This window comes from Empidonax traillii, unplaced genomic scaffold (genome assembly GCF_003031625.1).
Source record: "Empidonax traillii isolate 1590-97213 ecotype Southwest subspecies unplaced genomic scaffold, ASM303162v1 scaffold144:size1428860, whole genome shotgun sequence".
Taxonomy (NCBI): domain Eukaryota; kingdom Metazoa; phylum Chordata; class Aves; order Passeriformes; family Tyrannidae; genus Empidonax; species Empidonax traillii.
Window position 1 is genome coordinate 468,178 of NW_020955337.1, and position 27,307 is coordinate 495,484.

A 27,307-nucleotide genomic window follows, 5' to 3' on the forward strand; every position below is an offset into this window, starting at 1 on the left:
AGCAGGCTAGTCAGACAGCTGGGAAAACAGAGGGGCTGCAAACTCATCCAGCAGCCAGGCTCTTCCTAGTTGTGTCCCAAAATCTCTGCACTTGGTTGTGACACAGGCTCTAGGGTAGGCTACTTGTAAGCTTCTTAGGAGCATCAGTCCTGAGAGACTGTCTCACCACAAGTGAGGTTCTCAGTCAAGTGAAGAGCAGTTTCCCTGGGCCAGGCTCTAGGGACAACATCCTTGGGTTGGGGAAGCTGGGCTGGACCACAGGGCAGGAAGGCAGCTGCCTGTTCCATCCATCAGCACTTGCAGGTGTGCAGTCAAGTGTTTCTGTGCCCATGCTCCCTTGACCATTTCTTAGTGCCCATATTACACAGGTTTTGCTGTTACCAGGATATGCCACTCCTGATGCTCTGGAGAATGGAGAGTACATTGCAAAGCAGCAGTGGTTTTAACAGCCTCATCCAGCCTTTTCCCACAAAAGCAAGATGTCTTGGAGAAAGAATCTTCTCCCAGCGTACCCAAATTAGCTCTCCCTGGTTTGCATAATGCACCAGTATTTATTACAGGGCAGCAGCTTTCATGGCCTTCTAATAGCTCCAACTGCGTCAGCAGAACACATGGAGCTGGTTCCTCTCCCTGTGGCTTCTTCAGATGTCTCTACACTTTTATTGACAGCTATAGTGGTACCCAGACAAGCAGCTGTAAACAGGGCACTGCTACCTTGCCTAATTCCTCTACAAGGGGCTGCTGCTGACAAATGAAACACAGGACCAAACCCAACTTATTCCTACTAAGAATTAATGCTCACAGCAAAAATAACAAATTTATGCATCTTCCCAATTAATATTTTCCACACAGTTGCTTAAGTTACTGAAAGCTTTTCCTTTTGCTCATCATAAACTCTACACCAAAATATGAGGGGAAACTCTATCTCCAATGTTATACTGAAAAGTGAATGAGACAGACTCTCTCACTACACAAAAGAGCTTTGAAATTCCATCTGTATGTAAATATTCACATAACCAAAAGCCTGGAAGCTTTCCTTGAGCTATATTTTCATGCCTATTTCCTAACTACAAAAACTGCAAAAGAAGAAGAACAGAAAAGACCCAAATAAATAATATTGAAGAAAAACACATACCATGAATGTATTTCACTACATTGACACTAAGGCCATGACGAGATATGGTCATTAGTACTTCTCCTGCACTCTTCCTCCAAGGCAGATTATAGGGAGGGCACCATGAGGTTATTGCACTGAAAAGAAGCTGGAGATCATCCTTCTGAGCCAGTTCTTCCGCCGGGGACACAAAACTGCACAATTTTACTAGGATCTGAAATAATAAGTCATTAAACAACTAGCATTAACACACTGATCATTGCTATTTTTGCCTAGACTTAGGAAAAGACGAAATATTCTTCCATTTAGCAAGCACATTAAAAAGAGTAACGTGCTATTTTCCCATTGTGTGTTTCTGTATTTGGAATTGAAGACAAGGTTATTCAACACTTGGTTATTTTCAGTCCCAATTTAGTTTAAAACCACTACCAGAAGATTAGCAGCAGAGTTCAAATATCTTCAGCTGACATAGCATACTTATATGGATACCATGTTATTCCATTCTTGGAGAATCTACCAGCTGCCTAATTTACAGGTCTAAATGCTGCATTAGGTAGAGGTTCTGTGAAGCAAACTGCTGTATCCCTCCCTAATGCAGGAAGAAGGCTATCGATGGGTTGTTGGCAGAGCAGCACCCATTAATATCTTGGTCAAATGAAAACAGCTGAAACTGTGTAAGGAAAGGCTACAGCAACACTGCAGACCTACCTCAATAACTGGCACCTGGATCTGAATTTCCAAGTTGCCATAAACAAGACAAAATGTAGCCACGCAAGTGAACCTACTACGTTGCACTCCCTTTTCTGCGTGTTTTGAGGACACCTGATCTCCATTTTGTGTCTTATGCAGGAAAAGCTGAGACTCCCTATCATAAAACTAGAAGACGACTTTGGAAGGCTGTCAGCATCTGGAAGGGCAGATTTGGAAGCTATCTTAAACCTCACCCACTCCATCCAGCCTATTCGAGAGCACCACTTCATGTCCTCTGAAGAGGGACAGAAAAGAGCTGAGTGATAGTAGGTTGCAGGAGACCCTATGTGGTAACATTAGTCATTAACTCTGCTGATTGAAACACAACAGAGCAATTTCTAAAAGACAGCTTGCAGCACATCGTGGTTTCTGATTTGGAAGACAGCACCAAAACGCCTGTCAGACATTATACTCACAAATCCTGGCGCTGCTGTCAAATTCCTGAAGGATGCAAGTTCTGACAGACCTCTGTGGTTTTGCATACATGGCTACAACAACCCTGCACAGAGATACAACCAATCTGCACACTGACACAGTGTGACCACTGACCCTTTTCTAACAGTAAGTCTCAGCTCCTTTTAAAAGTTTCATCATGAGAACACACAGGAGTTTCTTTGCAGGATCTCCAACTGGAACTTCAGAAAGGAGCAAGTCCTTGGTCTCCCTGGGAAATCTGAGGGATAATTTTAATAGTAACAGCAAGTTTAGATTGCTCCCATGTTTAAATTACTTGTTTCTCCAAGTCATGGCTTTTTTTTTCATAATTACAGGGAAAAATAGCGTATGTTATATAAATCAATAAATTATTATCAATACTAACATTTTTTTACTATGTCTATTTCAATCAGTAACAGCCAAAGATACTAAATACTAGGACCACTTAGATGAAAACAGAATAATAGTGCACGTTGCTCCTCTTAAGCATCTGTGTGGCAGAGCTGCATGCATTTCTGTGGAGGAGGTATTTGCCAAGGACAAAAACTACCAGAGGAGTGGAAATTTAACCTCAGCTGTGCTTGCAGGAAAATCCACCTTTCTCAGTGCCATCAGTTTGTGAAAAATCAAGGAAGAGTAAAAGCTGGTTCAAGTGAAAAGTTTCTGACTTCTCTCACATGCAGCATTTCCATTCCTCTTGCAAATTCCATGACCTATTTTACCTTTCTTACCTGTACAAAGACTTTCTGTAGTAGCGCTCGGCGCTCTGCGAGAGGTAGTTCATTCTGTGCTCCTCCAACTACCTCAGGCACATGTGGAAGGTCAAAAAACAGATATAGACATTTAACAAGTGTGGAAGGCACTGACATTGTAGTCATGCAGTCCACAGTTTTCTGAGGAAGAAGAAAACAGAACAAAAAAAAAGAACACCAGTTCAGCATATTACTCTATTTAAAAAGTCATGCTCCTATAATGCAGTTGATTGAAATGCTGTTTTTTCTTGCTCAGACTTTTGGTGAGGTATTCACATGACAGTACAGATTCACCATCTATTTTTGAATGACAGTACAGATTCACCATCTATTTTTGAATGCCTACCTAAACTGTAACTTTAAAAAGAGGATAATTTATTTACAGGACAACAGTATCTAAAAGCCACAGTTCTGAGCAGTCACTGCACAGGAGAGAAACAAAACCTGCCAGTCTCTGCCAACAGAAGCTTACAAGTTAATTACAAGACCTTCAGCCAAGGCCTCATCAGTTATCTATTCTTTGTAGCAGTGGAAACAGGAGGGGGAGGAGGACTATTCAATTTATGCTCTCACTTGGCATGAAGGTATAAAGCAGGCATGAGAAGCAAGGTAGTAGAAAACATGAAAGTATCAGTGGGAAGAAAAGACAAATTGGAGTGGAGGCTGCTGACATACCAAAGCACAGATAAAATGATGTGCTGAATTATAAAGGTAGATTAGAGCAGAAATAACAAACCACGCAGCTGTCCAGCAAAGTGCCAGAGATCGGCTCCCTGGGAGGGCAGCACCAGAAGCAGAGGCAATAGTGATTCATGACAACACCCACTCATCACTGTTGCTGGCTTTGCTTTTTTGGAACCGCTGTTGCCCTCCTTCAGTGAGGTGCCCAAAGTTCAAAGTCTGAACTATTTAGGTGAGTTATGTGACATGCATCTCATGGGGCACTAAGCAGCATGCAAGAGAAGCTTTTGGGAAGCAATAGAAGCTGCATGCATAATTCAAAAGAACATTATGAATTAAAGTTCCAAAATTTTTTTTTTTTAAAGCAACTGAAACCAAGGAGCTAAAGCAGAAGACCTGTGGCAGCGTAAGAGAAAAAGGATTTTAACACAGTAAGCAGAATATAGTTACATCTTTTAGTAAGCGTTCATGCAGTTCATTATATTACTGTTTTTGTCTCTTCTGCCCCACAAATTATTTTTAGCTTTGCTGTTTAAGACTAACCTGTCCTGATGAAGCTAGTAAATTGATTGTGGTGAGCAGCATCCAACCTCTGCTTGCTTCTTCACTTTGATTAACCTCCAGAAACTGGACTATGGCACGACTTGCAGCCTCTGTAGGGGGCAGTTAAAAAGCACAATAAGAATTCAGTCTGATAGTCTGCAGAAGGGTACATGTCCTCTCCCAGCAGTCCTGAGCACTGAGCATAAATTCACCTCTACAGCACTGCTTGAAAAAAAGGACTAGGCTTAGGTCTACACTTTCCAGACACGCATTCCAGTCTTCCACAGGCACTCGGGTTTGATACCTGCGAGGCTGTGAAAAGTACGTTATTAGGTCACGCATCATCCTGTAACCAGACAGATTTCGGGTACATGCAGCAACTTTTGTTTAGAGTATTTTGGCTTTAATAAATAGAACACAGTCTTTTCTAAAGACATGAAGTCACCATCACTTAATGGTCTCAGTGGAAAAATCTGATATTCTGTTTCTGAAAAAAAACACTGCACTGAAACAACAGCATGGAGAATAATGGCAAAAGACTGGATGGAAGGAAAGGTGCAGAAAGACAAAAGGAATAAAAACAAGGAAAAAAAGTAAAATTAAGACTGAGGTCAGTAATTACAACATCCCCATCCTACATTTTTTTGAAAAATGTTAATGCACTAACAAGCTAATTCTTATGATCCAGGGACCACTTCTGGAATTAGATCCTATTCCATATCAGTCAGAGCCCCAGACAAATATTCTGCCAAGTAAACAAGTTATCAGCCTAAATAAATAAATGAACAGAAAATGTAATCCTATTTCACTGCTGTCTGAATACACACTTATGTTAAGAAGTCCATAATGCCTGTTCTGATGACTGCCCATTACCTTTAAGGGAAATCTAAAACCATTTTTCATTAATAACTATGTATCAATCATCTTCAGTGCTTTTAGGGTCAACTAGGACAGAAAAGGAAGGTGAACAATATCACTTTAAAAAAGAAATTACAAAGGACTTACTAATAGAGGAATAAATCCACAACTGAAGAAAAATCCAATTTTAATATTAGTTTGTTTGCTTCACCTGTTGTCAATATTTCCCAGCACATACCTGTGACGGAGTTTATTCAAAAGCAAACACATTTCACAGGGCAAAGTATTTATCAAACTTCTAGCACTGACTACATTGAGAAGATAATTTTCTGAAGCACCAGATTGTCAGTTATGTTGGACTAATAAACCTATGAAGTAGGTGATCCTAGATGTCTACAGTTGTTTGTTTTAAATTCCTAACAATAAACTTTTCACAAGAGCGACTACAACCATACAGAGTCAACACCATCAGCCATCATCACTGGTGAATCAACATAACAAAAATCAAGCTGTAAAGAAAACCTCTTATCAGCAGGAGGACAGCTGGTAGATGAAGTGTAGTGACTAAACCCCTCTGCACAACAGCCCTTAGATCACGTGTGGAATACCACATCCAGTTTTGGTCCCAGTGCAATATAGGGAAGACAATGATCAACAGGAGTTCCACTGAGAGCCACTGCAATATCTGGGGGCTGGAGCACCTACCCTGTAAAGAGAGGCTGAGGAACCAGGGCTTGCTCAGCTGGGAGAGAGGGCAGTCTCAGGCAAACTGAGCAGCAGCCTCAGTGTCCATGGTGGAGGGAGCTGCCAAGAAGCCAGAGACAGGTTCCTCACGGCACTGTATGGCCAGAGGGCAAGAAAAATTGGCTTAAATCTAGAGAGGTTCAGATTGAATGTAAGGAAAAGTTTCCCCCTGCCCCAGGGGCAGAGATGCACTGCAAGGAGGCCCAGAGAGGCAGTGCTGTCCCCAGCCTTCAAGGTTTTCAGGACATGACACAACCTGGTCCCATCTCACAGCTGGTTTGGCTATGAGCAGGAGGTCAGGCAACAGACCTCTCTTATCCTACGACTTTCTCTCATGCAGAAAAAGCTCTATTTAATGTGAGATCTCCCTGAGATCACCCATGTTGGCAAGTTTCATTCTCTTCCAGTGCAAAGAGGATGTATTTTTTCCTAAAGCCAAGAAACCCTTCTATAGTCAGTAATCATAGGGAAAAAAGAACAACAACAAAAACAAAGAGAAACATATTTAAGGTAAAAATCCAGATTTGTTTCATTTGTGCAATGGCTCTTCTCCCATGTTTTTGTTTTGCAGACTTCCTCCTGTAACAGAATTTGGTACAAATCACTGGCTTTTCCAATTGTGATGCTGAAGTAAGGAGAGGCCCCTACTGCTTCCCTGCATGAGACTGAGATAAAACAAAGCTTGAAATACCAATGTGAAAGATAAAGCAATTTTTAAAACTCACACAAATGTGGACAAGCAGCAATTTCCCAGCACGCTGACCCGAAGTACCTGATGGGCACTTTGTTTCCCCAAACTACCAGTACAAAATGTTGGTAAGGTGCATGAGTAGATCAACTCAGAAAGCACAACAACCATGCCACAAGTCGTATTTCCTATGCTAAAGGCATAGGCAAAATGCCAGAATTCCTGACAAAAGCCGTTTCTCCTAAATTCTGAGAGTCAAGAGTGCCTAAAGCATGCACTGCTTCTACAGTGACCGTACCCCACCAGCCCAGAGTTAGGTGTGTTTTTGCAGGCCTGCTCTCTTTCTATCTGACCACTGACAGAGCTGGGTCAGAGCACTCTCTGACTCCAGGCAGGTACAACTGGTGCCACACAGGGTGTGCACAGCCTCCTTTGGGAGTAGTCTCCAAAAGCAACCTACAGAACCGAGTCTCCTTTAGTCATCTTTGAAAGTGAGACTCAGGGATTAAGTCCATGCTTCTGAGGAAGTTGTCATGCTGCTGGCATCCTAAGTGGCATAGCAGTTGAACATTATAAATAGCAGTTTCAAAACTGTCAGTCTTAATTAAGCGCTACCTAAAACACAGACAGCATTTTAAGTGCTGGAAGACGTTCTCCTGTCATCTGCTCGGAGCAAATTTGATAGCACTATCATTTAAGATTAATTTCCATCATCAGCACTGGTCTTAATTTATTTCTTGTACCTTTTCCCTGGTCTTGAAGTGCTCAAGTCACCTTTTACTATAACATCTTTTATGTGCACCACTCAGATATCCTTAGCCCTTCAACTTCTGCTGCAGAAGAAACCACTCTAGGGTTGGGATATCTATGTAGTAAAAACAGAAAAAAAAAGCAAAGAAAAAACCCTATAAAATAATGTGTAAACATACATGTTGTGACACCTGTGCAAGCATGTATGCATAAGTATGAGCACAATTATGTGTTTATATGTTAATACACAGGAGTCAGGTTTTCCAGCATGGATTCAGTACATATGGGATAGAGGCTTGGATAAAACAGCAGTATTTGCTTTATATGTGACAGATGACACAGGTCTTTGCATCCTGGGCTTCAGAAAACTGGCAGGTAGAAAGCAACAGGATTAGACCCATTCAGACTGTGAGCAAAAATCAGTGCTGCACTAGATACAACCTTATCACCTATAGCAACAGCACTAAGGAAGGACAAATTCAGTACATGAAGCTTTTAGTTAGATGTTCTAGTACCTTAAACAGCAAATTACAGTGTCATCAGACTGTTGTATGGCTTATTCTTATTCTAGAGTGGAGTAATAATAAAAAAAAAAATACCTGTGCATATACCAAGGAGGGGGAAGATGGAGTGGGAGGTATGGGTGGGTGTGTCGGGGGGGGGGGTGGTGAGGCTGAAGTCAAGGATCCCTCCTCTAATTGAACCTTCAAGAAGTCTCTACTACTTCTTGTGGAGAATGCCTGCACACACAGACAGATATCTAGACTTACAGAATACAAATCACTCCAACTACCTACGTAGTAATAGAGAAGTATCAACCCAAATGAAAATGGGATGGCAAGACATCTGCTTTCAATCACCAGGAATCGAACAGGGCTGTCATCACAAGTCACAGATATGAAGCGGCTGATGCCTTTGCAGTGTGCAGAAATGGAGGGCTGCTCATCCAAAGATAAACAACCCAACTATGCCAGATTTAGCCTCAGTAACTCAGATGCTAAAAGAATGGGCTTTCTAGGACCTCTTGGAAAGGCTCTATACTGCACTACATTTACCTTCAATAAGATCTGTTAAAAAGCACCAACACTAAAAACAGAAAGTTAACAAAAAGTACTAAGATATAACAGTCATTGATCAGAACTGACTCCTGATGAATAGCAGTTGATAGGACATTTCTTTAAATTAAATTTCAATAAATTCTAAGCAGAATCACCTTGTAAAGCAAAGTCAACCACAGGAAAAAGATTCATATAAAAATGCAAAAAACAAGACACTTGTAGTCACAGCATGTGAGATTTCCACAGCATGTGAAATTTCCAACCTAAGTCTCTTCTCTGCAGAAGAAAAGTTAACACACCAAAAAAGTCTGAAAGCTGCCCCTAGGTCCACTTATTTTATCAAGAAGTTCCTTAACTCTTCAAAGAGAAACAGAGACTAAAACTGACACTATCAGGAAAACTTCAGGCTCCATTTAGGGAGGAGCCTGAAAGGCTGCTTAGTAGTAGAAGATAAGAAGATTCCTTTAACTATCATCTGTAACTCACCCAAATGCAAGATTCACTGGGACAAATTACACTAGCTTTCGTATATTTAGGACAAAAATGAAATTAGTTCTGCTGATGTGATAGAGATAAACTGCAATAAAAATGAACAATAAAAACAGAGTTTGCAGATCAATGGAATTTTAAGAAGAATAAAGGTAGGCATTATCAGAGGCCAAAGACAAACCACTGATGTGATTTTCTGCAATGGTTAAACATTATGATGATGAATGTTTATCAATTTGATATCCCAAAGCGGTTTGAAGATGAGATAATGACAGTCTTTCAGCAAATCTTTTAGAGAAGTGCCTAAAGAGGTTTAAAGCATATTCAGTGGTGAAACAGTTTGAGTAAATCTGTGAAATTAAGAGGAAAAGAAAGCAAGCAGGGGGCAGAACCACAAAAAAACCCTAAAGAAACCCAAACAAAACAAAAAATAATTAAAAAAACAGGGGAAAAACTCCAACCAACCAAGGAAAAAAGAAAAAAAAAACACCAAAAAGAACCACACCACCGCAACATTCAGAGGATATAAACAGTAACTGAAAGTGTTGTTTCTGGAGGCAGGAAGGATTAGTTGAACAGTCTAGAAGCATAGTAAAAATAAATTTGTCATTAAACAGTAAATACTGAGACAATTGCATACAGAAAACGTTGTAAATACAAAATGAAACATTGACTGAAGTTAACGAAGACACAACTGAATTGAAGAGGTGCATAAAACAGTGATATCCACAGAATAGCTCATGTAAAATCATTAGAAAAACCAAACAACCACCAAACTTTTGAAATTAACTTTGAAAGGAGGCTAAGAAGTTCCAGCCCAGTGTTGTACCATTTTGTTTTCTCACTCTTCAATTTTCTACCCTTCTGCACAGTTTTCACAAACACATATTCTGATTAGGGTATGACCTTCCAGGATTCAGGACTGCCCATCACTAAGGAAATCATTTTGAACCTCCTGCATTGCCTATGCCCTGTTGTGTTGTCCCTCCAACAGATACTGGGGTTGTTGAAGTCCCCCATGAGGACCAGGGGTTGTGAACGTGAGGTTGGTCCTATCTGTCTACAGGGAGCCTCATCCGCTCTGTCTTCCCAGTCGAGCAGTCCTCCCCTACAACATCACCTGTGCCTGCTCTCCCTTTAATTCTGAACCACATTATCTTGGTCAGCACATCCATCCCCAGACAGAGCACCACACACTCCAGCTGATCACTGACAGAGAGAATGACACCTGCTCCTCATCTTCCCTGCCTGCCCTTTTGAAGAACCTGTATCCTTCCATTGCAACACTCCAGTCACAGGAGCCATCCTATCATATCTCCACGATGCTAGTAAGATAGCCCTGCAGTGTGTAAAGTCTCCTAATTCCTCCTGTTAATCCTCATGCTGTGTGTATTTGCATGGAGACATTTTAAACATGTCTCTGATGAAGCCGAACTACTGGCTGGTGTGATTGGAATTCCTTTGTACCACTTTTCAGGTGCTTTCCTGCTGACCTGGGATCCCACTCCAGGCTCTGGGAATCTCTTGCTGACACTGGCATGAAACTGGTAGGAGTGGGATGGATTGAGGCTCCCTTTCCCCATGAATTTTAAAGACGTGCTGTTGGAATATCTGCAAAATCACAGAGGAACCAATTGCATCCAGGATATGTCTTTTCAAAAACATATTAAATGAAAGTGTTGCTTCCCCTCCAGCCAAAGTAGCCATTAGTAACAACATTTATTCAAGATTCCAGATGTCCCTTTCCCTTTTTTCAGAAGTCTATCTTTTTCAGCTCTGAGGCAGATGCACTTGCTCCCAAAAGAAAGACTAATTTCAGAACTGAGACTACCCTAGAAATAGATGCTTGAACATACATCTTACATAGCACTACCATAACTTTGTGATCAATTCAGACACAAAATTGCATTTATTTGTGGAAAATAAGGCAGCTAAAACTCCCAAGTATATAGGAGTATCTCAGCCATAACCTCACCATCTGCTAAAACAGACTAGATATCGGATGGCAAGGGAAACCATTCACTAATCCTCATAGATACAATTATTGCTGCCACCTGAAAATCCTCACTGTTGTACATCAAAGAATTAAATGCAAAAGATAATTCGACTCAGTTTTAACTGCTGCATTTTCTTTACTCCAAGATTACATCCATCCAAGAGAAATAAGACAGCTGAAGCTGTAGTCGAACACACAACTACAGTGGCAGTGTTCAGAGACCACTCGAGATAAGGTGCTGGCACAGTTACCACTGAATCACAAAACGCCATCCTGAGGAAACTTTGACAGTCTGCCAAGAATAACTGAGATATGCCTCCATGATGGCAGCTTTATTACTCACACGATTATTAGCATAAATATTCAAAGGCCTGATGAAAATAATTGCCCTGTGTTCCATTATGGGATGGAGGAGAAAAAAAAAAAAAGAAAAAAAAAAAACAAACAACCAAACCACAACACACTAACAGGTAAGATTTAATCATACCAAATTCCCAACTGTAAAATGCTGCCAACACATTTATAGAAATCAAGCTCTTGTAAAATTCTTCCCTTTCATTAAATATCTGAAGTTGACTTCTGATTATGTTTGTATGGAAAGCTTGTCTCTAAAACAAGCTCAGCAATTTTGTAGACTTAAATGGTGCACTTCACACCACCAGGAATTTGCACTTGTATATTACCAGTGACATTTCCTGCATGTGGTTGTTTCTGAAGTTTTTTTCCCTTTTAAAAACATGCGAGGAGATACAAATACCTGTCAACAGTTATTAAGATATGCTCTATTGTTTTGTTTGGGACATAGAAAAATGAAAGTTTAGAAAAAAAATAATGCAAGAACCTTCACAATCCATAGACACAATATTATGCTTTTAACATAACAGTATTTTAAACAACCAATAATTTCTATTTTTTAAATCAGTATCATAAAAAATGTGTATCTAGCTCTAATCAGGTTAACACAGAATTCTACAAACTATGAGTATTAACAGCTTGTTAATTGGTTATTTTGGAGAGGAAACTGCAACTCCCTGGTCACAATGCAATTGCAGAACATGGACCTACCAGGCTTTCTTTCCAGGAGGTATAAAAAGAATTTACTGACCAGAGTAACAGCAATCCTGCTAACAGAGGAAAAATGACTGCTTTCTGTTTTAATAGAAACATTGGTACTCACTACATAAAGGCTTAGAAGAGCCCCAAATTGTCTTTTAAAGTCATTGTGGTCAAGTTTCCAAGTGGGGTAGAAAACAAGAAAAAAACCCAAACCTACCACCGCCAACGAAAATCAAGGATAACAACTGAAGTAATAAACACACAAGAATGGTTAGTCCCAGCAGAATGTGAGTGTCAAGCGGGCATAACAGATGTTCCCCAGGAAAAAAGGTCAAGCGAACACCACCATTCTGCCAGCGTGGTTGTTGGACGTTTATTTCTCCTAAATACCCACAGAAAAGACATTTTGCGCCTGTTTACCCATAGAGAACAGGTTTTGTCTATGATATCTGTTTAGCCATCTGGAACATTTCACTGTTAGTCACTCTACTTAAAATGGAAATATATTGTAATTGGCACAGTTTGTGACTCCTGACTTCCTGCATAATAATTTTCACAGCCTTTTCCAGTCCTTATTTACCACCAAATCCAAACTGAGAACTCAGCACAGATCTTAAAATTATCTAGTAGGCAAAGACTTGATACTTCTCAGAATCGTTCCTCTTCAGAAGAGGAAATCAAAGAGGAAAGCTAATGAACCATGCCCTCTCAGTGCATTGTCCTCAGTTATGCAACTCCCAATATGAGGTCAGGTTCTCACACATTCTGGGTTCAAGAGAACCAAATCTCACCCTGACATTTAATAATCAGAGCAAAAGAGGAGTCCACTAACATTTTTCTAGCGCTGGCAGCATTGGTCATAATGCAGAACCTGCTGTACTTTCACATCTTCTTAGCTTCCAGGCTGGCAACTAATTTAAAATGCATGGTTTTGGAATCTTAACATATCCAAGGGACACAACACACCACCAACAGGCACCTCAGGACAGCAGCTGTCCATGCATGTTCTTGGCCCCCTTCTCCTAGTAGGTCATGCAACTGAGCTCACTCCTCTCTCTCTTTGATCTGCTGTCAAGCTCGTGCAACTCAGCTTCCTCTGCAACCCAGGGAGGAAACCTTTAACCTTCTCCTTCTCCCCTATCTCAGTCCAAAAAAAAAAAAAAAAACCACAAAAATGGCAACACATTTTCCTTGCAGAGACTTCAATTTCTGAGCCTGCACAGCTTCTGTGAATGGTAGCTTATAGTATTTCAATTGATCTGAAAATCAAGATGCACAGATGTGAAAAGCCCAAACTTGCACCCCACGCAATAAATACCTGTGGATTTATTCGATGCTCTCCGTCGAATTTCAGTCACCATCAACCGTGACACTTGAGTAGTAAACTGCAGGAGGTCGGAAAATTTTTCTGTCATTGTACTTGGAGGAGCATTTCCAAACACCTAAAACAAGAGAAAAATGCATGCATTAAAAAGTCATTCAGTTTACAAGGATCACTACAAACTATCACATTCCTTTCTGAGGAAGTACTCCTAAGGAGATTACAAGGTTTTGTTTTCATGATGCAGCATTCATCACTATACTGGTTTTCACAGTGCATGAACTAAAATATATTCATAGTTGGAATTAAGACACCATTCAGGGAGGTCTGATCTGATGAACAAAAGGGGGAAAAAGAGTCGTAAGTTTTCCTGCAAGATGAAAACCCCACGGAGGGCCAAAAGACTGAAAATGTAATTAATGGGGTAAAGATTAGATACCAGATCAAATTCTTTAACTCCTTTACTATCTGCTGGACCTAAACATCCCACAGCGGTGCACTGCACGTACAGAATGACATGTAAAATCTTTTAAAAGGAACTAGGAAGTAGAATTGCCCTGTTAAGTCTTTGCTCAATAAACTGATGATGCCAGGAAGCCTCCCATGCTGCTGATACCCCAAGGACTTACTCTCCTCTTTTGAGATCTTCTTGAATGGAACAGCAGTGGGTTTTTTTATGAATTGTCACTTAATTCTAGTAACTTATTCTTCACTATTAAGCATTTATTTGGTTATTGGATCGTGTATTTAAGCACATTTTATAGGGAGAAATGTGTTAACACTGTGGCACTGCACTAGGCTATGGAACACAACATTATCTCAAAATGGAGTTAGCTAGTTACTGTAGTAATTTACTTTTCATTCAAGATTGCACACAAAAAGCAGTCTCCATCCACACTTCCCATGTAAAACTTGCACTAAAATGGTCACAGTAAAACCATGATATTCATCATCAAACAAAGCATGCAGTCCAAATTCTGGTATCATCTCCTGTGTCAGTGCTGAAGAAACAGAATAGACTGCTCAACACCTGAACAGTCTCTGCTCATTTACATTTTTCTCCCTTGCAGCTATTTATGTAACCTTCAGGAGTGTCACCAGATGACAGTATTTTTCTAGTAAAACTTTTGTTCAGCAGGTTATATTGGCCTCTCAGAAAGAGGACGTGATCTACAACAGTACAACTGATTTGGACTCCACAGTTATTTCACCCTCATCTCCCTTCTCTGGGTGACCCAGTTATACTGTTATAGCTGAGCTGCTGACATACTTGGCTGAGGTCACTCTCAAGTCCAGGGACATCCAGTGAAATCCATGATTACAGCCAACAGGGATGAGAGACAATTGTGGTGCCAACTTACCTTGGAACCCCAAAGTTACTGAGGAAAACTCTAAAGGCAGAAGACAGAATAACCTTTGTCTAAATTTGACTTCCTACTCCCCTTAATATCAGTTGCTCTGGCACATCACAAAACAGCCAAAAATATTTTTCCTGCCTACTTGCACTGCAAAGTCACGATGAAATGGAGCCAGAAATACAACACTGAAATCGAACACTCTGTTTCCTCAAAACAAAAATGATTTTCATCAAAGGCATAAGCATTTCTCATACAGGACATTTCAACTACCACTGTCAATAAAAGCAAGCAAACGGGAGCCGAGACCAACTCTTTTCAGTAGATCAAGAAAAATGCCCCTCATTTAGATTACAGAGAACAGACAACCCAAACTTCCCTAAATCTTTCACAAGACCTTCTTCTGCAGTTCTCTGCATCAGCCCCCAATTCATCCAAGACTGTCTAACTTCCACAAGGCTGTAAGAAGGGAAGAGGGCCCTTGACGTTTGCATATTCACTGACAGAATGTAAGATTATCTAGACCAGAATGCACACTGGCAGAGCATCTTGTCATCACTAATTGTTTAAAGCTCTTCCACTCAGACCAAGGGAAGAGGAAAAACTAATAGCCTTGTTACCTGCCTGAGCTTGCTCAAATTTGTCAGCAGACCCCAGGAAATGAAGAGAGCTCAAAGTTATGGTAAAAGGTTAACTGAGGTCAACTGAATTTTAGTTAGTTGCCCCAAGTCTGCACTAGGTAGAATACGCATTTCCATTGGATATTTACATCTGTTTTGACTAAAAATTGTAGTAAAAACCAGGAACAGGATATTACACATTTTACCAGTAAATCATCTTTTTAATAAGCAAAAGCAAGGCTCTTTCAAGATAATGTAAACAATGTACCACTTATTCATAACCAGCCTCTTCATCGTTCCATCCACTTTCTTCATACTCTCCAAAAGCGTTACTACCATGTCGGTGGAGCAACGCTTCCACGAACTCATGGAACCCTGAAAGGAGCCTTTTGAGTACTCTTCCACAGGGCCAAACTTTAATTGTTAATTATGCACCAATTTAGCTTTTCATTACTATGTGATTCATCATTTCATAAGCCTCTCTGAACAATGAAGAAACAGGAAAGGTCTGTAAACCCATTCGTTACCAGAACTAGCAAGATGGCTTTACCTACAGCGTGTTTGAGACATTCTCTATCTATAAATCAAAGTTAAGAATGCTATAGCCCCTCTGGATTTACTGATTAATAATCCTCAAAACATCAGGAAAAAAATGAAATTGCATTTCACACAAAAACTTTGGATATATCTGAAGAGAGGAAAAAAACCCAACCCCCCCATGATTAAGCATGAAAGCCTCAAAAGAGCTCCTGGACACACTGATTATTTAAGGCTGCCTGCTGCCAGCCTGTGGGAAGCAGACTTACCTTCCTCACTCTAGATCTCAGTACTCAGTAAAAATAATGCTTCTTCCACAACTATTTACTGGGTTTCATGCACACATACCTCTCCCCCCTGTTTCCAACCACACATGTGCAGCTCCCACTTCCAACAGCTCACTACTGGGGTGTGAGAGACATTCTGGAATATCCATCAAGGTATGGCAAAGTTTTGATCTGAGCTCAACAATTTATTTGGAGTCCTCTCCTAACACAGACAGCCCAGTCTTGCAACAGATAATGCTTTTATGGTAGATCATCATGGTCTTTGCTTAAGGCAGTAACACAAAAGTATTCAATCTCTCTTAAAAATCTTCAACAGAATAAAAAATAACCATGCAAAGTAACTGGAGGATTCTGAATCTGAATTTGAATCAAGTTATTAACTGATCACTTAAAACACTTGCAGCTAAGTACTAAGGAAATTTTTAGAAAGGAACTTATACCAATGTTTTCCCTATTTACAAAAGTTTCCTTTCTCAGAGGAAAGTCACCTCAGAATTTAGAGTGAACCAAGATTTACCCTATCTGCCACAGAAAATCTCTTCCAAGACACTTCAGAAAATTAAATTTCTTCTGTACTATTATTTATTCCAATCAATTTCAGAGTTTGTCTCGTTATGACTTGCAGAGTTACTAAGCTAGAAAGACTGTTCCAAAACAAGCTGTACCATCAACAGTTGATACTCTGTACGAAAAAAAAAAAACAGATAAGCCAAGGAAACCACAGCAGACTCTACAGGTAAACATCGAAAGAATAAGGTGGCATTAACCAGGAATCTTAAAAGGTAAACTGTGAAAGCAGAAACAGATGACATCACAACTGCTCAGCCTCTTGAACACAGGATGACAAACCCCTATAATAGCGACAGGATGAGACCTGACTGACCAAGAAAAATCAGTTTTGTTTGGGCTACACTAACAGCACATGACGAATGATAATGGTTACCAAGCACTGCAAGAAAAGGAAGTCAATGTGTACAAGCAGTGCCTGTTTCCTGCAGTGTGCCAGGCTATGATCCACATTTTAGAGACTGAAACTGAAGTAACAACATCTGGCAACAGCCTGTATTTGTGCTACGAGGGACAACTCCAAGAAGGTCACAGGTTCAAAATCTCTAGAAACTGAAGATAGCGATGTTAAAGCCAAACAAGGAAACAGAGGGGAAAAAATGGGAAAAGAGGAAGAAAACAACAAAGGTAGGATTGAAAAGCAAAACATCTGGCAAACACAAAATCAAGTGTGTCTTCAGCATCAAGTTCACTTCATTAAAGAAGGGTACGAAAGAGTCTCTAGGACTTGGAGAAAAGAGCCCATCCACAAAATTAGATGGACTCTGTAATAATAGAATAGAAAAAAGACATAGGAAATCTGGGGAAGGAAAAACTACTACAAACAAGGGAAAAACTGGGAACTAGGAGGAAAGAGTAGCCAAGATGTATTCACTCAGAAATCACAGAAACCATTAATCTTTTCAGGAATCTAAACGGTACCTGAGACTACTTAGGCAAGAGCTTATTTTGACAAAGTAAGAAGAAAATTTGGGGCTACTGATTTGTTTTTCAGAATGCTTCAGCACATGAGCTGAATGAAGGACAGTGAGAGAGAACAAATGGTGCAAAGACATGAGGCAACTACAACTAGGTTTCAACGAGTCCAGCGGAGGGACTGAGAACTAGGACACAGCCAGCAAGTGATGTGAAAGGGGGGGGGGGGAGAAGTGTAGTAAAAAAGAAAATAGGAAAAAAGGCAGAAGCAATGGAGAAATTAAACCCTAACTGTTCTTTTTCATCTCGAGGCTTCAAGCATAGTTAATTTCTGTTCAGCAGCAGCTCTCCATCATTTACTTGGAAATACTCTATACTAAGAAACTGTCTTACAGGAAGAACCACAGGTTGCTGCATTCAGCTCTGGGGTCCTCAGCACAGGGAAGGTATGGACTGTTGGAAGGAGTCCAGAGGAGGGTCACAGACTGGACACAGGATGATCAGTGGGCTGGTGCACTTTTCATGAGGGAGGGTCAAGAGAGCTGGAGCTTTCCAGCGTGGAAAAGAGAAGGCGCTGGGGAGACCTCATTGCACTCTTTCAGCACTTGAAGGGGACCTCTAAGAAGGATGGGGACACACAGTTTAGTGGGGCCTGTTGTGGTAGGATGGGTAGTAATGGTTTTGAATGGAAATAGGGCAGAATGAATAAGGAATTTTTTACCGTGAAAATGATGAAACTCTGGAACAAGTTGTCCGGAGAGGTGGTGGATGCCCCAACCATGAAAACATCCAAGGTTACGTTGGATGGGTCTCTGAGCAACCTGACCTACTTTGAAGATGCCTCTGCTCATTGCAGGGGGGTTGAACTAGATGATCTTTAAAGGTCTCTTCCAACCCAAACCACTGTGTTTGTGATCTCTGAAGTCTAATCAAAATCTCTCCTTAGACTGCTGTACAGAAACAGGATGTACACTGCTACACTAGTTTTACTCAAACCCAGTTATATCACCAATTGCAACTTTCAGAGGTATAATGCTATTGGCCAGTAGTTGCCACAAAGGCCAAGGAAAAAAACAAAATGTTCTCCACCTGCAGATCACAGATAAGTGCTGAGGCAACTTCTTTTCCAGAAGCATCAGCCACCTGTAACCACCAGAGGGAGATTTCTAAGCATAACAGCATCAAAATAACCTTCATGGGCTCAAGGTAAGATTAAGTTTCCACTATGCTAATTTGTAAAAAACAAAATAAAGTCCATAACTAAAGGGCATATAATCCAAGCAGATAAATTAAAGAGGAAGCAGATGAACTGAGCTTACTTCTCTCAAACTCATGCAACAGGTTACCCAAAGAAATAAGACCTAGGGCAACAGAATGACATTTAGGTGATCTATTTACTAAAGCATACTCCCTATCAGACTGAAAAATCCTATTAATCTTACGTCTTGACTAGGATTAATTTTGCTACACAACACTCTCCTAGTTCAACCTCAGCTGGCAGCTAAGCACCACACAGCCACCTGCTCACGCCTCTCTGGTAGAGTGGGAGAGAGACTCAGAAGGGTAAAAGTGAGATAACTTGTGAGTTGACATAAAGACAATTTAATAAGAAAAGCAAAAAAGCCGTGTATGCAAGCAAAGCAAAACAAGGAATTCATTCACTACTTCACACAGGCAGGCAGGCAGGTGTTCAGCCATCTCCAGGAAAGCTCCATCACACCTAACAGTGACTTGGAAAGACAGATCACTTCGAACAACCCCCTGCCTCCTTCTCCTTCCCCATTTTATATGCTGAGCATGGCACTGTATTTATGGGATATCTGTTGGGTCAGCAGTACCGGATGTGTCCCCTCCCAATTCCATGTGCACCCCCAGGCTCTTTGCTGCTGGGGTGGGGTAAGGAGTGGAAAAGACCTTGACTCTCTGTAAGCACTGCTCAGCAATAACTAAACCATCCCTGTATTATCAACATTATTTCCAAAACACAGCCCATATTTGCTACTGTGAAGAAAATTAACTCTAGTCCAACCAAAACCAGCACAAGCATGCAAGCACACAAGCAGTGTCTAATACCAACATAAGCCATACTGTCAGCAAAACATCAGTGTAAAAGAAAGAAAGCTGTATTGACTTTCCTATGAAGCTTTTGCATTTCAGTTTTTAGATTATTCCAGTTCTTTATGGGAGCATATACAAGCACAAATCCATCACCCAAGAAGAACTTCAGGAGTAAGGGTTCAGGTCACAGCAGGTTAAAAAATAAGAAAGCTAGATCTGTACCTGCTGCTCTTTCAAGACCCTAAAACTATCCTCAAAATTATTATTCACAATAAAGTGGCAGCATAACTGACTGATATAAGACATCAGGAGGATTATTAATTAAATCCAGTGACAGCTGCCACAGTCCTGTCTCCAAATAAAATCTCAGTGCCTGAGCACAAGGGAATAGTGAAATATGAATGCCACTGTACAAGTGACTATTATATTTTCCCTACAGATTGTATGTTCAAAATCTCCCTTTCCAAGGAAAGGGGATTCAAATTCAATACATAGGAGAAAGCCTACAAAGATGATGATAATATAGAGAATATATCACATGAGGAGATTAAAACTGTTCAGCTCATATAGCCTAGCAAAACCGAGCTGATAGAAGATACTATGATTGTTATCTCAAAATATGCATTGGTACAATAAATGCAAAGAAGGGAGAAGAGCTATTTAGTCTCAAGGACAGCACTGTCACACACAAAAAAAATGTGTATAAACTTGATACTGAAGTTCAGGTTGGAAATCAGATGACTCTGTAATACCAGTGAGCTCTGCAGAAAAGCTCTGTGTCAGTCTATGGACATCTGTGGACTGCTCTTGAGAAAAAGTGATAATAGAAGAAAATCTCCAAAGGCAAGTTTATGCACTAACACCACACTATGCGACGAGAAGGGGAAAACTGAAAAGATGCCAGTGGAATTTCGCAAACCTTCTGTTGTGCTAGAACTGAAAAGGTCTTGGGAATACAAAACATGAGCAGTCTAATTCAAGTAAAGAAAACACCTCTCGCAGATTGTCCGGCTTACCCTGTTGAACACCGGTAACATCATGTAAAGCTTTTCTTCCTGCTCTTTCTGGGTCATGTGCCGTGGAGGGTGACAGAGCTCTGTGAAGAGGCGCCGCAGATGCATCAGGCCCAGCGCGTTGTCCTGGGGGCTACACTCCTCCTGCCGCGGCCGGCCCATGATCCTCTTCACCATATTCATCTTGACTGACTTCTGGAAGTTCCCTTGTATCCTGTTCGGAAAGGAAAATGAACTTACTGAGTACAAGAGATTGAGGCATTGTTCCGTCAAGGCCTTTAAATATATGGCACGCTCTCCCACAGCATGTACCACACTGCAGTTAAGAGCGTTAGCTAATTTTATACGCTAGGCATTGATCAGTACGCGCCTGAAGGATTTAAAGCCAACAACTTCTGGAAGAGGAAAAGATCCGATACCCTTCAGCAGAAAGCACAGCTGGTCAGGCTTTGAACACTGCAAAACGCCTTATTTTTTATTAGACCATTTTTACAATTCTTAGGTGGACATTCCACATCTTTTACAGCAGTGTTATCTACATATTGCAAAGTATTCTCAAATTAATTCTAGAATAAAATCAGTACCAGTTATGTACTTTAAAATCTAATCACACAAGACCTTCAAACTGTCTCAGACATTGGTTTTATCACAAAGAGGCATGCTTAAATGTTTTCCTATGGCAAATAGACATAGCTATCGAATGGAGCTATTGTTCATCTCCCACCTCAGCTACTGGGAGTCTGCAGAATAACACCTCAGTCTTCTCCTGAAGCACAAGAAACTTGTTTTATAATCATAGAATGGTTTGGATTGCAAGAGACCTTTAAAGACCATTTTTTCCAGCAGACATCAGAGTGGCTGAAGTCCCCTAGCAGATTTCTTTCCTCTATAAGCCTGCGGATCCCATCTCTCTCCAGAAGTCTGCAATCTTTGAAGAATGTCCTGTTATCACAAAAGTTAAAGCTCTGGGCCTGTACCACGATCCCTGACTGGAAAGATAAAGTAGAGTATCACTTGGGCCCCTGTCCCCTTCACTCATGATCCCAGGGCTCTGAAGTCCTGCTTGATCTTGCCCAGCTTCAGCTTTACCACATCACATGTGCCCACATTTTAAAGCATCTCACTGATACAACACAGCGTCTGTATATTAGTCTTCAAACAACACAGACCAAATCTTCCAAATGTGAGACTAAAGCCTATCACGCAGGATCTTGCACAAGAGTTGTGAGGGTCAGGGCAGATAAATCCCTCAACAGATGTAGCAAACTAGACACTGCAGCAAAAGGGAATATTCTCACAGCGAGGTTCAAGAAAGCAAAAGGGTAAAGGAAAACAAGGGAAACTGTTTCAGCTCCATACCCAAAGTTAAGACCACCAGCAATGAAATACTCCACAGAATTGTAATGCCTACATCTCTTTGCTTAAAGGCAGTCGAAAAAACAAAGGTCAGAAGCAGCTGTGAGAATTATTAAAGAGTAGAAAATGCCTCACAGCAAGGAAGTTAGAGAACTTAATTACTTCAATTATCCAAAAGAGATGTTACCATGAAGGGTCACTTATTAAAAGGAGAAGTGATGATTCCAAAAGTGCTGTGAATAAAGTAACAGAGGGAAGAAGAACTCAAAAGCAGAGATTAGGTTGTGATTGGGTACTAAAGCCAGGAAAATAACACCAATAACAACCTGGAGCTATGCTTGTCAAAGTGAAAATAATCAACTACTAGTAGGAAGCATTAATAAAAGAAAAATATTTTCTCTTTAGCCAAGAAAGAGATACCTTTCTGGAATATGTTCATAAAACATCATTTTACTAACACAGAAGAAAAATTAGGAACTAATTGCTAATGAACTTTTTGGTACTATGCAAAAAAAAAAAGAATTTATGAAACGAGAAGTCATCAAAAACCCTACAACAATGTACAAGCCAGAAACTGTCAGCCCATGCTGGAAATATGCAGCTTTTCACATTTGAAGAAAAATGAGACAGAACTGCATGTTGTTTCTTAGTGTGTATCCCTCGGAAATAACACAGGTAAGACTTCAAATCAGCATGAATCATGCAGTTAAAAATGAAACAGTAGTTTCAGCTTTTCCCAGCTCCTCAGTTTGGGAACTCCTCTCTCGCTGTAACAACAAGTAAACTAACAGAATACCACATGTGAGCTCAAAGAGCCAAAGCTTCACTGCCTAAGTAGCAAGAAAAAAAGCGGTATTTTCTTTTTCATAAAATCTTGTAAGATAATGTTTTATATTTCTTTTTATGATTCACAAAATGCTAAGAACTCTAAGTCCAACACCCAAAATGATATTGTCATTGAATCCACCACTGCTGTAGACTTTTGCTAGTGTGGACAATTTCTCTTTTAAATCCTATTGCTTTCTTCAGTCTAAGCACATACCTAGAACAGGTATTTGCAGTGGGTCAGCCACACAGTTGTAGTTGTAGATGGGGCAATTATCTTACAGTCAGAGAAGTCCAAGTAAATGTTACACATAATTTTCCTCATGTAACGGGAGCCTACTGGGACAGCATCTCCAAGATAAGATCTATTTACCTCCACTGGGGCAGTTTTAACCCAGAGGGATGACAAACACAGAGAACAATTAAAGTACTCTCACTTTCTTAATACAGTCATGGTCCCTTCCTGTCTGTTTCCCTAGTATGATCAAGTATTAAACCTCAATGTAAAAGAGGGGCAGAGATGGGGAGAATGGACATAACACAGTATAAATAATATCTACATTGATTTAATTTTGTTTGTGGTTTTTTTTTCCAGAAGTAACCAAAAACACTACAAAAATCAATATATTCCCTGTATGTACTTAATTCAGTTGGAACTCCACCCCCCACCCACCCCCCCAAAAAAGCCAACCCAGAAACCAAGTACCACACCAAAACACCACAATGCCAAGGAATGTCAGATTTTTGTCCCAAAGACACCCTTTAAAATGCTCAAGAAAATCTTCCTAGAAGATACTGCTTCAGGAACACCCTTTACAATAAAATATTTGCTTTCTTGATGTTTTTCACAGATACAGAGTCCACGTTGCACTGCACAAAGTGAAGACAGGGGTAGTAACACTGATATTTATACACGAAGATCTTGACAATATAGGATGCTTTTCTTTAACGATGTTACCTGCCCTCTAGACCTGCTTTATCTGGCAGTAGTTTCTGCTCAGTCTTCAGAATCATGGAAAGTCTACCCTCAATTGATCTACCCTGTGCATCAACTTGAATGTACACAACACATACATTTCAGAGTAGTACTAGTGGAATTATTCCAGAGTTGAGCCCTACTGTGTTTCTGTCCTATTAGGAAAAAGCCAAGTGTGGGCTCCATGCATCATCATCTGAAATATACTGTACCTGAACGCTGAAAGAATTTATGTGATTAATTTTTGGCAGCCCAAATACAATGATATTCTCTGTCATTATCATAGCACAGATTATCTATGGAAATACAAGGAAGAGAGCTGTGGGCTCTGGGAGCTCCAGCATTAGGCCCAAGTCTTAGATAAAGTGAACAGTGGAAGAACAGCAGTATGTTGCTACTTTTTCCTGTATAAATGTTTTGACTGAAGTTCTCTTTGCTTAGCCTTAGGTCTGCAAAGAAGAAAGCAGTACACCTAAACCTTTTCCTACAAACCAAAAAGATGCAGAAGAAGGGGCTCTCTTATTCTACTAAGTGAAAGCATGTGCACAGTCTTCACAGTCAGTTGCAACCACTGCACATGACTTGAATTCAGCATTAAGACCTGCATTCTCCTTAAGGCCAAAAATGAAAGCATTCCATTATTTTCAGTAACAGTCAAGTCACCTGTTCACCACTGCTTGTTTACAGCACATGACAATCAAGCACCCTGCACAGCAATTAAGAGAAGCAAACTCGCAAGTTAAGGAACACCTGTCTTGTAATTGCTTGTAGGGCTTGAATTTGGCCTGGCTCTGCACATGCATTACAGTACAGTCTTAAATTGCACACTCAATTCCTACAATCCCCAAAGAGCCTCCTGCCTCTCTCAGCAGATGCTTCATAAGCAGCTGTTCAGTATTTTGTTACTTCATCCCTCCGATACACCTTAGTTACTGCAACATGGACTGAAAGGCTGCTCTGCACACCCAGCAATGAATTTCCTCATGGATTCTTCTGTCCCACTCATCGCTGCCAGATCAGAATGACTCACAACTAATAAACCAACTTATTTTCACAAACCTGCCCCACAGCACAGGCCTGTTAACAGCCTCAGTACACACACAATGAACCCACCCCTGCCATGCTAAAACTGGTGATGTCTAATAAGTTGGATATCTAGCTTAGGATACTTTGGGGAGCAACTGATCCTGCTTGGTGTCTTCCAATGCTTGAATCTTTCTGCTTGCTTCCCTTGTTGATGTCCCCTTCCTCTCAGCTTGTGATCTCAAAGCTAAATGCCCAGTACACAACGGACGCAATTAGAGGGCAATCCCAAAAACCTCAAGAGGAGTTTTGTGGAGGAGGCAAGGACAGAAACCAGTCCTCAGGACAGGAGGCTCTTCCCTGCCTCACGTTCCCTCTTCTGGCACGTTCAACCCGCTGCAGCCCCACGTTCTTTACAGCATCATCCTGATGAGTTACTTCCCCCAGCACGTCCAAGCCAACTTCATAGCAAACTTGTGAGCTGGACATTCCAGCTGTTGAGTCTTTGGCTTTTTTGAGCTGAGGAAGAAGTCAGAAGTTATTTTGAAAGAGCAGACTAAGCAAGTGGAAGCTCTATAACACAGCCTCACTAGGACAGGCACATGGTTTATCAGGAGGGTTGAAGCAGTTCAATCTACTGTACTCATCTTCTGGAGACACAAATGTGAATTAATGGCAGTTGTGCTCTGTATGGACCAAAACTAAAATAAGACACTCAATGACTAGATTTCAGACATGCACAAAGACAGTGACAATCAAAATACTACTCTTGTAACAAACATTATTGTTTTCTCTTAGTGGCAAAAGCAGAAGTGTCTCCATAGGAGGAGCAACAGAGCAAGCAGTGAAGGTAAAGTACAAGCATCCTTACTCTAAAAGCCCTTTGTTTTCCTCTGCTGGCTGTCAGATGGCTGCACATTTCCCCATGAGCATAAGTGAGGCTGACATATTTCAGCATCTCTGATATAATGCCATCTACCAAGTTCTTCACTTTTCTGTTAAATTTATATGAGAATCCCACAAGATGAATGCAAGAGATTCTGAAGAAGCTTTACAGGAGTTAGTCCAAGAGGTAACTTCTATGCTTCAAATTATTTTAAAGTTTTCCTACTGTTAGTGGAAGCTGTTGGAGAAGTGCTCATAAATTACTCTACAGAAAATACCAACAACTTAACAAAGCTCAAAAACAGACACTTCCAGAAAAACACAACACTCACACTAATTGTTAACACAAGTTAGGGTATGATAATGTATGGGTAGTACCACTAGAGCTATCAAAACATTTGTGAAGAAAAAAAAGTACAGACAGGCAGAAGCTGCATGAGACACTCATTTTCACAATAACTATTACAGGTCCAAGCTGTGCATCTAGTTCCAAAAGGGTGTTATTTAAATAAGCAGCTAGATAATTATCTGGTTCGTAATTACAGTCACAAGTGTCTCTCCAGGCACTGTACTGGTATTACATCAGCAGCTTAGCTGTGAAACAGGAATCAACTTCTTTCTTTGCAGATTATAATGGGACACCAGCACACATCTCCACCCCAACTATCTTGGAAAAATGAAATTAAAGTCTTCTTGTTATAATGAATCGCAGAAGTCCATTACTATCAGTAAATTCCACACCTGCTATTTCCTTCCACACTAGGTCTGTTATTTCTTTCCTTAATTTCAGATTCCCTGGTCATATACTTAATACTAACATTCTGAAGATGATCATCAATATGCAGTATTCAAAAGGACATTGTCTGGCCTTCAAAGGAAACAATAAAGAGCTGTTACTGGCTAGATACACATCCATTTGTGCTTAGAACTGAGCAGGAATAAAAAATTCTCTTTGTAGACAAAAACATCAGCGGGAGGGGAGGCAAAGAACACAACTACTTCCTGCCATTCCACCACCACCAAAACAAAACAGCTATGCACACACAAAGAAAAATGTGCACAAGGAAGCTGTGTTGTTGAAAAGGATGCCATGAGCTCTCCCTGACAGACTGAACTAGCACACCCTCGTTTGGGGAATATCGTCTGGTCCCTGTAAGACAGGGTTTGAAACAAATCCAGTGTGCTGCCCTAGTAATAAAAGTGCCTGTTCCAATACTGTGTTTCCCTCTTGTCAAACAGCTGGTCATCTGGTTAAAACAGGAACTATTTCAGGCCAAAATCTGCAAGGTCGCACTGTTATTTCAGGGTGATGACTTATGGTGCGTGCTTTTCTTTTCTTTTGCACTGAAATAATTTAAAACTTATCTCAAGAAACCTTATGTTATCACCTGAAAGTTTAAACTTCCCTTTCTTAGATGAATATAAGAGTGCAGAGGCCAACCAACCTAATGAAATACTGGTTTGTTTCTACAGGTTGAAGAGATGCTTACAGAGGTGTCTCAGTTGACAGGTAGTGTCCAAACCTGAGAATTCAGTGAGGTTATTTTATTGCTTTAACACCTCTAAGAATAAAAAAAAAAAAATAAAAAAAAATAAAAAAAAAAAAAAAAAAAAAAAAAAAAAAAAAAAAAAAAAAAAAACAAAAAAAAAAAAAA

The 27,307-nt window shown here is 40.4% G+C and overlaps 1 protein-coding gene across 8 annotated transcripts in view; it reads right to left on the reverse strand.

Annotated features, from left to right (window-relative positions):
- The window catches only part of WDFY3 (WD repeat and FYVE domain containing 3), a 173,514-nt gene that overhangs the window by 95,988 nt on the left and 50,219 nt on the right, over positions 1-27,307 (reverse strand). For all 8 annotated transcript variants that reach the window (XM_027884426.1, XM_027884424.1, XM_027884421.1 and 5 more), the window contains 5 exons: positions 20,591-20,801; positions 13,233-13,356; positions 4,276-4,385; positions 3,031-3,192; positions 1,136-1,328 (listed from right to left, as the gene is read on the reverse strand). In XM_027884426.1, the coding sequence (XP_027740227.1) occupies positions 1,136-1,328; positions 3,031-3,192; positions 4,276-4,385; positions 13,233-13,356; positions 20,591-20,801 (800 nt within the window). The remainder of the gene's footprint in view (positions 1-1,135; positions 1,329-3,030; positions 3,193-4,275; positions 4,386-13,232; positions 13,357-20,590; positions 20,802-27,307) is intronic.